At 55.5% G+C, this 11777-nt stretch overlaps 1 protein-coding gene across 1 annotated transcript in view; it reads right to left on the reverse strand.

The window, feature by feature from the left end:
• Positions 1 to 10297, reverse strand: part of LOC123761372 (uncharacterized) — a 35213-nt gene extending 24916 nt beyond the window's left edge. Inside the window, exons 1-2 of the mRNA XM_045747373.2 lie at positions 10117 to 10297; positions 7623 to 7997 (exon numbers count right to left, since the gene is read on the reverse strand). Of these exons, the coding sequence (XP_045603329.2) occupies positions 7623 to 7901 (279 nt within the window). The 5' untranslated portion in view covers positions 7902 to 7997; positions 10117 to 10297. The remainder of the gene's footprint in view (positions 1 to 7622; positions 7998 to 10116) is intronic.
• Between the last annotated feature and the right edge of the window lie 1480 nt (positions 10298 to 11777).

Genomic DNA, 11777 nt, shown 5'->3' on the forward strand with positions numbered 1-11777 from the left:
ACTGGGGGTAACTGGGCACTAACACAAATAACCTTACAAATATCCTCCTACAAATAACCTTACAAGTAACCTCCTACAAATAACCTTACAAGTAACCTCCTACAAAATAACCTTACAAATATCCTCCAAGCAACATTGTCCTTGTTAAAACAGCTGTAATGCTGTTATATCACGGCCAGGTGTGGAGTGACTGGTGAGCGCGCCTGCTCACCACTCAGCCACCACTCACGGCCAGGTGTGGAGTGACCTGGTGAGCGCGCCTGCTCACCACTCAGCCACCACTCACGGCCAGGTGTGGAGTGACTGGTGAGCGCGTCTGCTGACCAGTCAGCCACCACTCACGGCCAGGTGTGGAGCGACTGGTGAGCGCGTCTGCTCACCAGTCAGCCACCACTCAGGGCCAGGTGTGGAGTGACTGGTGAGCGCGTCTGCTCACCAGTCAGCCACCACTCAGGGCCAGGTGTGGAGTGACTGGTGAGGCGCGCCTGCTCACCAGTCAGCCACCACTCACGGCCAGGTGTGGAGTGACTGGTGAGCGCGCCTGCTCACCAGTCAGCCACCACTCACGGCCAGGTGTGGAGTGACTGGTGAGCGCGCCTGCTCACCACTCAGCCACCACTCAGGGCCAGGTGTGGAGTGACTGGTGAGCGCGCCTGCTCACCACTCAGCCACCACTCAGGGCCAGGTGTGGAGTGACTGGTGAGCGCGCCTGCTCACCACTCAGCCACCACTCACCACTCTCAACACTGTTCACAGTTCAACACTCTCGCGTCGTCACCCTCACTGTACACGTCAGCCATGTTGACCAACTTCAACTGCTTAGTAACCAGTAGAGAATGGGAGTGTGTCTGGGAGTGTGTCTGGGAGTGTGTCTGGGAGTGTGTCTGGGAGTGTGTCTGGGAGTGTGTCTGGGAGTGTGTCTGGGAGTGTGTCTGGGAGTGTGGCTGGGAGTGTGTCTGGGAGTGTGTCTGGGAGTGTGCCTGGAGTGTGTCTGGGAGTGTGTCTGGGAGTGTGTCTGGGAGTGTGTCTGGGAGTGTGTCCTGGGAGAGTGTCTGGGAGTGTGCCTGGGAGTGTGTCTGGGAGTGTGCCTGGGAGTATGTCTGGGAGAGTGCCCGGGAGAGTGCCTGGGAGTGTGCCTGGGAGTGTGCCTGGGAGAGTGCCTGGGAGTGTGTCTGGGAGTGTGTCTGGGAGTGTGTCTGGGAGAGTGCCTGAGAGAGTGCCTGGGAGTGTGTCTGGGAGTGTGTCTGGGAGAGTGCCTGGGAGAGTGTCTGGGAGTGTGTCTGGGAGTGTGCCTGGGAGTGTGTCTGGGAGTGTGTCTGGGAGAGTGTCTGGGAGTGTGCCTGGGAATGTGTCTGGGAGTGTGCCTGGGAGTATGTCTGGGAGAGTGCCCGGGAGAGTGCCTGGGAGTGTGCCTGGGAGTGTGCCTGGGAGAGTGCCTGGGAGTGTGTCCTGGGAGTGTGTCTGGGAGTGTGTCCTGGGAGAGTGCCTGAGAGAGTGCCTGGGAGTGTGTCTGGGAGTGTGTCTGGGAGAGTGCCTGGGAGAGTGTCTGGGAGTGTGTCTGGGAGTGTGCCTGGGAGAGTGCCTGGGAGTGTGTCTGGGAGTGTGTCTGGGAGTGTGTCTGGGAGTGTGTCTGGGAGTGTGTCTGGGAGAGTGCCTGGGAGAGTGCCTGGGAGTGTGCCTGGGAGTGTGTCTGGGAGTGTGTCTGGGAGTGTGTCTGGGAGAGTGCCTGGGAGAGTGCCTGGGAGTGTGTCTGGGAGTGTGTCTGGGAGAGTGCCTAGGAGAGTGTCTGGGAGTGTGCCTGGGAGTGTGTCTGGGAGTGTGTCTGGGAGTGTGTCTGGGAGAGTGCCTGGGAGAGTGCCTGGGAGTGTGTCTGGGAGTGTGTCTGGGAGAGTGCCTAGGAGAGTGTCTGGGAGTGTGTCTGGGAGTGTGCCTGGGAGAGTGCCTGGGAGTGTGCCTGGGAGTGTGTCTGGGAGTGTGTCTGGGAGTGTGTCTGGGAGTGTGCCTGGGAGAGTGCCTGGGAGAGTATCTGGGAGTGTGTCTGGGAGTGTGCCTGGGAGAGTGTCTGGGAGTGTGTCTGGGAGTGTGCCTGGGAGAGTGCCTGGGAGTGTGTCTGGGAGTGTGTCTGGGAGTGTGTCTGGGAGAGTGCCTGGGAGTGTGTCTGGGAGTGTGCCTGGGAGAGTGCCTGGGAGAGTGCCTGGGAGTGTGTCTGGGAGAGTGCCTGGGAGTGTGCCTGGGAGTGTGTCTGGGAGTGTGCCTGGGAGAGTGCCTGGGAGTGTGCCTGGGAGAGTGCCTGGGAGTGTGCCTGGGAGAGTGCCTGGGAGTGTGTCTGGGAGAGTGCCTGGGAGTGTGTCTGGGAGAGTGCCTGGGAGTGTGTCTGGGAAAGTGCCTGGGAGTGTGTCTGGGAGAGCGCCTGGGAGAGTGCCTGGGAGTGTGTCTGGGAGTGTGCCTGGGAGAGTGCCTGGGAGTGTGCCTGGGAGTGCCTGGGAGAGTGCCTGGGAGTGTGTCTGGGAGAGTGCCTGGGAGTGTGCCTGGGAGAGTGCCTGGGAGTGTGCCTGGGAGAGTGCCTGGGAGTGTGCCTGGGAGAGTGCCTGGGAGTGTGCCTGGGAGAGTGCCTGGGAGTGTGCCTGGGAGAGTGCCTGGGAGTGTGCCTGGGAGTGTGTCTGGGAGTGTGTCTGGGAGAGTGCCTGGGAGTGTGCCTGGGAGAGTGCCTGGGAGTGTGTCTGGGAGAGTGCCTGGGAGTGTACCTGGGAGAGTGCCTGGGAGAGTGCCTGGGAGTGTGCCTGGGAGAGTGCCTGGGAGTGTGCCTGGGAGAGTGCCTGGGAGTGTGCCTGGGAGAGTGCCTGGGAGTGTGCCTGGGAGAGTGCCTGGGAGTGTGCCTGGGAGTGTCTGGGAGTGTGTCTGGGAGAGTGCCTGGGAGTGTGTCCTGGGAGTGTGCCTGGGAGAGTGCCTGGGAGTGTGCCTGGGAGAGTGCCTGGGAGTGTGTCTGGGAGTGTGCCTGGGAGAGTGCCTGGGAGAGTGCCTGGGAGTGTGTCTGGGAGAGTGCCTGGGAGTGTACCTGGGAGAGTGCCTGGGAGAGTGCCTGGGAGTGTGCCTGGGAGAGTGCCTGGGAGTGTGCCTGGGAGAGTGCCTGGGAGTGTGCCTGGGAGAGTGCCTGGGAGTGTGCCTGGGAGAGTGCCTGGGAGTGTGCCTGGGAGTGTCTGGGAGTGTGTCTGGGAGAGTGCCTGGGAGTGTGTCTGGGAGTGTGCCTGGGAGAGTGCCTGGGAGTGTGCCTGGGAGAGTGCCTGGGAGTGTGTCTGGGAGTGTGCCTGGGAGAGTGCCTGGGAGAGTGCCTGGGAGTGTGTCTGGGAGAGTGCCTGGGAGTGTGCCTGGGAGAGTGCCTGGGAGAGTGCCTGGGAGAGTGCCTGGGAGTGTGCCTGGGAGAGTGCCTGGGAGTGTGCCTGGGAGAGTGCCTGGGAGAGTGCCTGGGAGTGTGTCTGGGAGAGTGCCTGGGAGTGTGCCTGGGAGAGTGCCTGGGAGAGTGCCTGGGAGAGTGCCTGGGAGTGTGTCTGGGAGTGTGCCTGGGAGTGTGCCTGGGAGAGTCCTGGGAGAGTGCCTGGGAGTGTGTCTGGGAGTGTGCCCGGGAGAGTGCCTGGGAGAGTGCCTGGGAGTGTGTCTGGGAGAGTGCCTGGGAGAGTGCCTGGGAGAGTGCCTGGGAGTGTGCCTGGAGAGTGCCTGGGAGTGTGCCTGGGAGAGTGCCTGGGAGAGTGCCTGGGAGTGTGCCTGGGAGAGTGCCTGGGGAGAGTGCCTGGGAGTGTGTCTGGGAGAGTGCCTGGGAGTGTGCCTGGGAGAGTGCCTGGGAGAGTTGCCTGGGAGTGTGCCTGGGAGAGTGCCTGGGAGAGTGCCTGGGAGTGTGTCTGGGAGAGTGCCTGGGAGTGTGCCTGGGAGAGTGCCTGGGAGAGTGCCTGGGAGAGTGCCTGGGAGTGTGCCTGGGAGAGTGCCTGGGAGGTGTGCCTGGGAGAGTGCCTGGGAGAGTGCCTGGGAGTGTGTCTGGGAGAGTGCCTGGGAGTGTGCCTGGGAGAGTGCCTGGGAGAGTGCCTGGGAGAGTGCCTGGGAGTGTGCCTGGGAGAGTGCCTGGGAGTGTGCCTGGGAGAGTGCCTGGGAGAGTGCCTGGGAGTGTGTCTGGGAGAGTGCCTGGGAGTGTGCCTGGGAGAGTGCCTGGGAGTGTGCCTGGGAGAGTGCCTGGGAGAGTGCCTGGGAGTGTGTCTGGGAGAGTGCCTGGGAGTGTGCCTGGGAGTGTGCCTGGGAGAGTGCCTGGGAGAGTGCCTGGGAGTGTGCCTGGGAGAGTGCCTGGGAGTGTGTCTGGGAGAGTGCCTGGGAGTGTGCCTGGGAGAGTGCCTGGGAGTGTGTCTGGGAGAGTGCCTGGAGTGTGCCTGGGAGAGTGCCTGGGAGAGTGCCTGGGAGAGTGCCTGGGAGTGTGCCTGGGAGAGTGCCTGGGAGTGTGCCTGGGAGAGTGCCTGGGAGAGTGCCTGGGAGTGTGTCTGGGAGAGTGCCTGGGAGTGTGCCTGGGAGTGTGCCTGGGAGAGTGCCTGGGAGTGTGCCTGGGAGTGTGCCTGGGAGAGTGCCTGGGAGAGTGCCTGGGAGTGTGGCGCTCGCCAAGTGAAAACGTTTCACAATCGAGACATCTGGACAGGAAACTCAGGAAATCCCCACCTATGAAAGTGGACTACCCCTCCACACTGCTCCAGTTGTGGACTACCCCTCCACACTGCTCCAGTTGTGGACTACCCCTCCACACTGCTCCAGTTGTGGACTATCCCTCCACACTGCTCCAGTTGTGGACTATCCCTCCACACTGCTCCAGTTGTGGACTACCCCTCCACACTGCTCCAGTTGGTGGACTACCCCTCCACACTGCTCCAGTTGTGGACTACCCCTCCACACTGCTCCAGTTGTGGACTACCCCTCCACACTGCTCCAGTTGTGGACTACCCCTCCACACTGCTCCAGTTGTGGACTATCCCTCCACACTGCTCCAGTTGTGGACTATCCCTCCACACTGCTCCAGTTGTGGACTACCCCTCCACACTGCTCCAGTTGTGGACTACCCCTCCACACTGCTCCAGTTGTGGACTACCCCTCCACACTGCTCCAGTTGTGGACTACCCCTCCACACTGCTCCAGTTGTGGACTACCCCTCCACACTGCTCCAGTTGTGGACTACCCCTCCACACTGCTCCAGTTGTGGACTACCCCTCCACTCTGCTCCAGTTGTGGACTATCCCTCCACTCTGCTCCAGTTGTGGACTACCCCTCCACACTGCCCCAGTTGTGGACTACCCCTCCACACTGCTCCAGTTGTGGACTACCCCTCCACACTGCTCCAGTTGTGGACTACCCCTCCACACTGCTCCAGTTGTGGACTACCCCTCCACACTGCTCCAGTTGTGGACTACCCTCCACTCTGCTCCAGTTGTGGACTACCCCTCCACACTGCTCCAGTTGTGGACTACCCCTCCACACTGCTCCAGTTGTGGACTACCCCTCCACACTGCTCCAGTTGTGGACTACCCCTCCACACTGCTCCAGTTGTGGACTGAACTACCTCACCACACAACCACTGCACCATGGGTGAACTACCTCACCACACAACCACTGCACCAAGGGTGAACTACCTCACCACACAACCACTGCACCAAGGGTGAACTACCTCACCACACAACCACAGCACCAAGGGTGAACTACCTCACCACACAACCACAGCACCAAGGGTGAACTACCTCACCACACAACCACTGCACCAAGGGTGAACTACCTCACCACACAACCACTGCACCAAGGGTGAACTACCTCACCACACAACCACTGCACCAAGGGTGAACTACCTCACCACACAACCACTGCACCAAGGGTGAACTACCTCACCACACAACCACTGCACCAAGGGTGAACTACCTCACCACACAACCACTGCACCAAGGGTGAACTACCTCACCACACAACCACTGCACCAAGGGTGAACTACCTCACCACACAACCACAGCACCAAGGGTGAACTACCTCACCACACAACCACAGCACCAAGGGTGAACTACCTCACCACACAACCACTGCACCAAGGGTGAACTACCTCACCACACACACCACAGCACCAAGGCTGAACTACCTCACCACACAACCACAGCACCAAGGGTGAACTACCTCACCACACAACCACAGCACCAAGGTGAACTACCTCACAACCCACTGCACCAAGGGTGAACTACCTCACCACACAACCACAGCACCAAGGGTGAACTACCTCACCACACAACCACAGCACCAAGGGTGAACTACCTCACCACACAACCACTGCACCAAGGGTGAACTACCTCACCACACAACCACTGCACCAAGGGTGAACTACCTCACCACACAACCACTGCACCAAGGGTGAACTACCTCACCACACAACCACTGCACCAAGGGTGAACTACCTCACCACACAACCACTGCACCAAGGGTGAACTACCTCACCACACAACCACTGCACCAAGGGTGAACTACCTCACCACACAACCACTGCACCAAGGGTGAACTACCTCACCACACAACACACACCAAGGGTGAACTACCTCACCACACAACCACAGCACCAAGGGTGAACTACCTCACCACACAACCACAGCACCAAGGGTGAACTACCTCACCACACAACCACAGCACCAAGGGTGAACTACCTCACCACACAACCACAGCACCAAGGGTGAACTACCTCACCACACAACCACTGGACCAAGGGTGAACTACCTCACCACACAACCACTGCACCAAGGCTGAACTACCTCACCACACAACCACAGCACCAAGGGTGAACTACCTCACCACACAACCACAGCACCAAGGGTGAACTACCTCACCACAACAACCACAGCACCAAGGGTGAACTACCTCACCACACAACCACTGCACCAAGGGTGAACTACCTCACCACACAACCACTGCACCAAGGGTGAACTACCTCACACAACCACAGCACCAAGGGTGAACTACCTCACCACACAACCACAGCACCAAGGGTGAACTACCTCACCACACAACCACTGCACCAAGGGTGAACTACCTCACCACACAACCACTGCACCAAGGTGAACTACCTCACCACACAACCACTGCACCAAGGGTGAACTACCTCACCACACAACCACTGCACCAAGGGTGAACTACCTCACCACACAACCACAGCACCAAGGGTGAACTACCTCACCACACAACCACTGCACCAAGGGTGAACTACCTCACCACACAACCACTGCACCAAGGGTGAACTACCTCACCACACAACCACAGCACCAAGGGTGAACTACCTCACCACACAACCACTGCACCAAGGGTGAACTACCTCACCACACAACCACTGCACCAAGGGTGAACTACCTCACCACACAAGGAAAGTTGTGTAACACTGTGGTAGTTCACTAGTGTAAGTTGCCACTTTCCACTTATATAAAATACAAAGGTGAAATAAAATATGTACAATTTCTTTTACTGAAAATAGTGTAGTGTTGCGTTAATTCGTGTTCGGCTGTGTAATAGTCGAGTCCTATGATAGGATAATGACATTGTGAGCTTTGTATTTAGAACGTGAGAGGAAGGGCGGTACTCACCGTGTGCAGGTCATCTGGCAGCTCCAGCACGGGCCCGATGTAGGGCTGACCGCCAGGCTGCACGGGCTGGGGCTGGGAGCCATGGCTCTCAGGTCTGGGCTGTTGGCCAGGCCTCGCGGGTACGGGTCGGGAGTCAGACGTCACGGGTACGAGTTGTGGGCCCGGTCTCGCGGGTTCAGGCTGGGGGCCCGGCACGACTGCTGGCGGGACGGGGTCCCGCCAGCCCGGGAAGACGATGGCGGTGTTGTCCCTGGGGGGTCGTGGCCTGACCCCGGGCATGATGCCCCCAGGGCGCCCCTCTCTCCCGGGGGTGAGTTGGGGTCGGCCAGTGTGGCCGTGAGGACGGCCAGCCCCCACTAGGCCAGTAACTTCATGCTGAAACCACATAATTGGATTTATCATCAACTGCTTAATAGTTGTATTTTCTCGCTACTCTCGCGCACGCTAAACACACCACAATCACCGTCACACCACCGTCACACAGGTGGCAATATTCCGTCACACAGGGGGGACATGATCACCACATTCAAGATTCTGAAGGGAATTGATAGGGTAGATAAAGACAGGCTATTTAACACAAGGGGCACACGCACAAGGGGACACAAGTGGAAACTGAGTGCCCAAATGAGCCACAGAGATATTAGAAAGAACTTTTTTAGTGTCAGAGTGGTTGACAAATGGAATGCATTAGGCAGTGATGTGGTGGAGGCTGACTCCATACACAGTTTCAAGTGTAGATATGATAGAGCCCAGTAGGCTCAGAATCTGTACACCTGTTGATTGACGGTTGAGAGGCGGGACCAAAGAGCCAGAGCTCAACCCCCCAAGCACAACTAGGTGAGTACAATACAATAAATACATTGAAAAGAGTCAAGTCCTGGTTGGACCTCACGTAAGAGAATTACTGATAATGCCAACAATATGACGGGAAATAAATTCAGAAGTGCTAAAATCACTTCAAGATGAAATATTAATGCAACAAATATCTGGAAATCATAATTAGTGAGACTCTTGGGGGTAAAATATTGACATGTAAGTGTTGGCATTAAGGCCTCAAGGATACTGGGATTCATATAGAAGAATTATCAGCGAGATATCTAAGGCTGGTCTTCAGCTTTATCTTGCCCGTGTCAGGCCCGACTAAATTGTGGTGTTATAGTTTGAACAGCGTGGTACAGAATGTTCATGTGCACCGTCACACAGGTGGCTATACCCCGTCACACAGGTGGCTATACCCGTCACACAGGTGGCTATACCCCGTCACACAGGTGGCTATACCCCGTCACACAGGTGGCTATACCCCGTCACACAGGTGGTTATACCCCGTCACACAGGTGGCTATACCCCGTCACACAGGTGGCTATACCCCGTCACACAGTTGGCTATACCCCGTCACACAGGTGACTATACCCCGTCACACAGGTGGCTATACCCCGTCACACAGGTGGCTATACCCCGTCACACAGGTGGCTATACCCCGTCACACAGGTGGCTATACCCCGTCACACAGTTGGCTATACCCCGTCACACAGGTGACTATACCCCGTCACACAGGTGTGTTCCAACTCAATTTTTTGTGTTGGTAAATAAACCTAATTATATTGCAGACTAAATTTTGCAAAAGAAACTTTTGAATGAGGCGAGTGACCGCGCCGCAACAGAGCCGGGTCCTGTTTACGGAAGTGGTCAACAGACCCGGGTCCTGTTTACGGAAGTGGTCAACAGACCCGGGTCCTGTTTACGGAAGTGGTCAACAGACCCGGGTCCTGTTTACGGAAGTGGTCAACAGACCCGGGTCCTGTTTACGGAAGTGGTCAACAGACCCGGGTCCTGTTTACGGAAGTGGTCAACAGACCCGGGTCCTGTTTACGGAAGTGGTCAACAGACCCGGGTCCTGTTTACGGAAGTGGTCAACAGACCCGGGTCCTGTTTACGGAAGTGGTCAACAGACCCGGGTCCTGTTTACGGAAGTGGTCAACGACCTCTCCACTAGGGCGGGAATCTTGTCTCACAGCGACGTCCGTCAACTTCGCGAGTCGCTGCCATTTTCTCACACAACGGGTTTTGCCCTCGGGTAGAGTATACGTCAAAATACTACGCTCTGTAAGGAGTCCGGGTCAATTATCCCACACACCTGGCCACTCCGGCACCTTGCAAGTGCTCACAGGAGGCACTAAGTGGCTTAATTAAGTGATAATAGCACTCTTCTCACTCTCTCCCGTCTCTTGACATAAGAGGCATGCGGCAGGGTGTGAAGGTCTTGGTGTTATTTCTTTATATGTCTCACAAATACATAAGTGTTGGTTTTTATCCATTGTTACGATTGGTAAGTGGCCGGATCGGCCTGCTTGTTGGTTCAGGGGAAGATTGTGCGCAAGTCTGGGACTTGTGGTGGTTAGTACAAGTCTGGATGTATCAACAAGAAGTCAGTCTTTATAGAATTACATTCAAGTAAGTTGTAGTTAAATTAAAGTGGTTTAAAATATGTGCAAACCTGAAAAATGTAGTAAATCCAGTAATGACTTGAGGAACCTTTCACGAAGTACTAGACACGGAGCACCGGGGACACGGAGCACTAGAGACACACGGAACACTAGAGACACGGAGCACCACGGAGGTCAAGTCACGGAGCACTAGCGGTATAGCGCGCACTGAGTGCTGGCTGCTGCCTGAATGAGCTCTCAGGATTCGTCCGGAGACTTATAGGACCCCAGTCATGCGGGCCTGGGGGAGGGGGTCTGGGGGGAGGGGTCTGGGGGGAGGGGGTCTGGGGGGAGGGGGTCTGGGGGAGGGGGTCTGGGAAGGGGGGTCTGGGGATATCTTAAAGCGAGAGAGAGGGGACTAGGAGGGCGGGGATCCTCCTGTTGAGAGAGAGAGGGGAGGGGAGGGCGTCGACGACTGAGGGACGAGGTAAAGTATACAGTGAACTACAGACTTATTATTATTAACATCTTTATTGATAAAATTAATTACAATTTTGCCTAATCTGAGGATTTCAATTAAGTCTTATTAAAGTGAGGATAATGCTGATATTTACTGTCACGCAGGACATAGGGTCATACACAAGACAATAGGTCTAAACTGTAGGCTGAAGCACATATATATCATGGTTACAATCAATGTTTTAATGTATGGATATGTGAAAACAACTTTCTACTGTGCACTGCCACACAATGATAGGGATGGATTCATAAGTGATGCAGCTTAGAGTAAAATAAATAAAATTGTTCTTCATTCTTTAAAATGGACAAGCAAATTTTTGATAAATTGTTAGTATGTCGTCCAGAACACCTGAGTGAATGAAATAGTTACACAGTTGGTGGTACAAGAGACCAGGAGGTCTAAAGTCTTTTACGGTTTCACATTCAACAATATAGTGTTCTAGTGAATACATTAAAGGTTTATCACAGAGTTTACAATCTGAGTATTCTGGTAGTGGCTCAGCCTCACTAACCTGCCAGATGTGTCTATAGCCAAGGCGAATTCTCACAATGACTACATCACATTGCCTGGTTCGGTTGCTGTGCTGACCATACAAATACCTATTATTACAGAACTTGTCATAACTTTTAATACTGCAGCTTTCAGGTCTCTGGGCATTTCTTAGTTCTTCTAAAGCTGAATTAATTTATTTAATTTGTATGTTTCTAATAATTGCATTAGATAGTCCAAAGTCATAATCAATGTTTTCTTTCCTGCAAGCCTCATTGGCCAATTGATCTACAAAGTCATGTTTACCAACTCCAACATGGGATGGGATCTTCTTGAGGTTATCTTGAGATGATTTCGGGGCTTTAGTGTCCCCGCGGCCCGGTCCTCGACCAGGCCTCCACCCCCAGGAAGCAGCCCGTGACAGCTGACTAACACCCAGGTACCTATTTTACTGCTAGGTAACAGGGGCATAGGGTGAAAGAAACTCTGCCCATTGTTTCTCGCCGGCGCCTGGGATCGAACCCAGGACCACAGGATCACAAGTCCAGCGTGCTGTCCGCTCGGCCGACCGGCTCCTCTCCCCGACCGGGATCCACACAAGTTTTATACAAGAGTTATTATCATTGGCAAAAGTTACATTCCATTTAATATTACAAGCTACTTCAGACATACATTGTGATGGGTTATTTAAGGACTGCAGAGCACTTGTAGAGTCAGAGAAAA

Source organism: Procambarus clarkii, chromosome 7, assembly GCF_040958095.1.
Source record: "Procambarus clarkii isolate CNS0578487 chromosome 7, FALCON_Pclarkii_2.0, whole genome shotgun sequence".
Taxonomy (NCBI): domain Eukaryota; kingdom Metazoa; phylum Arthropoda; class Malacostraca; order Decapoda; family Cambaridae; genus Procambarus; species Procambarus clarkii.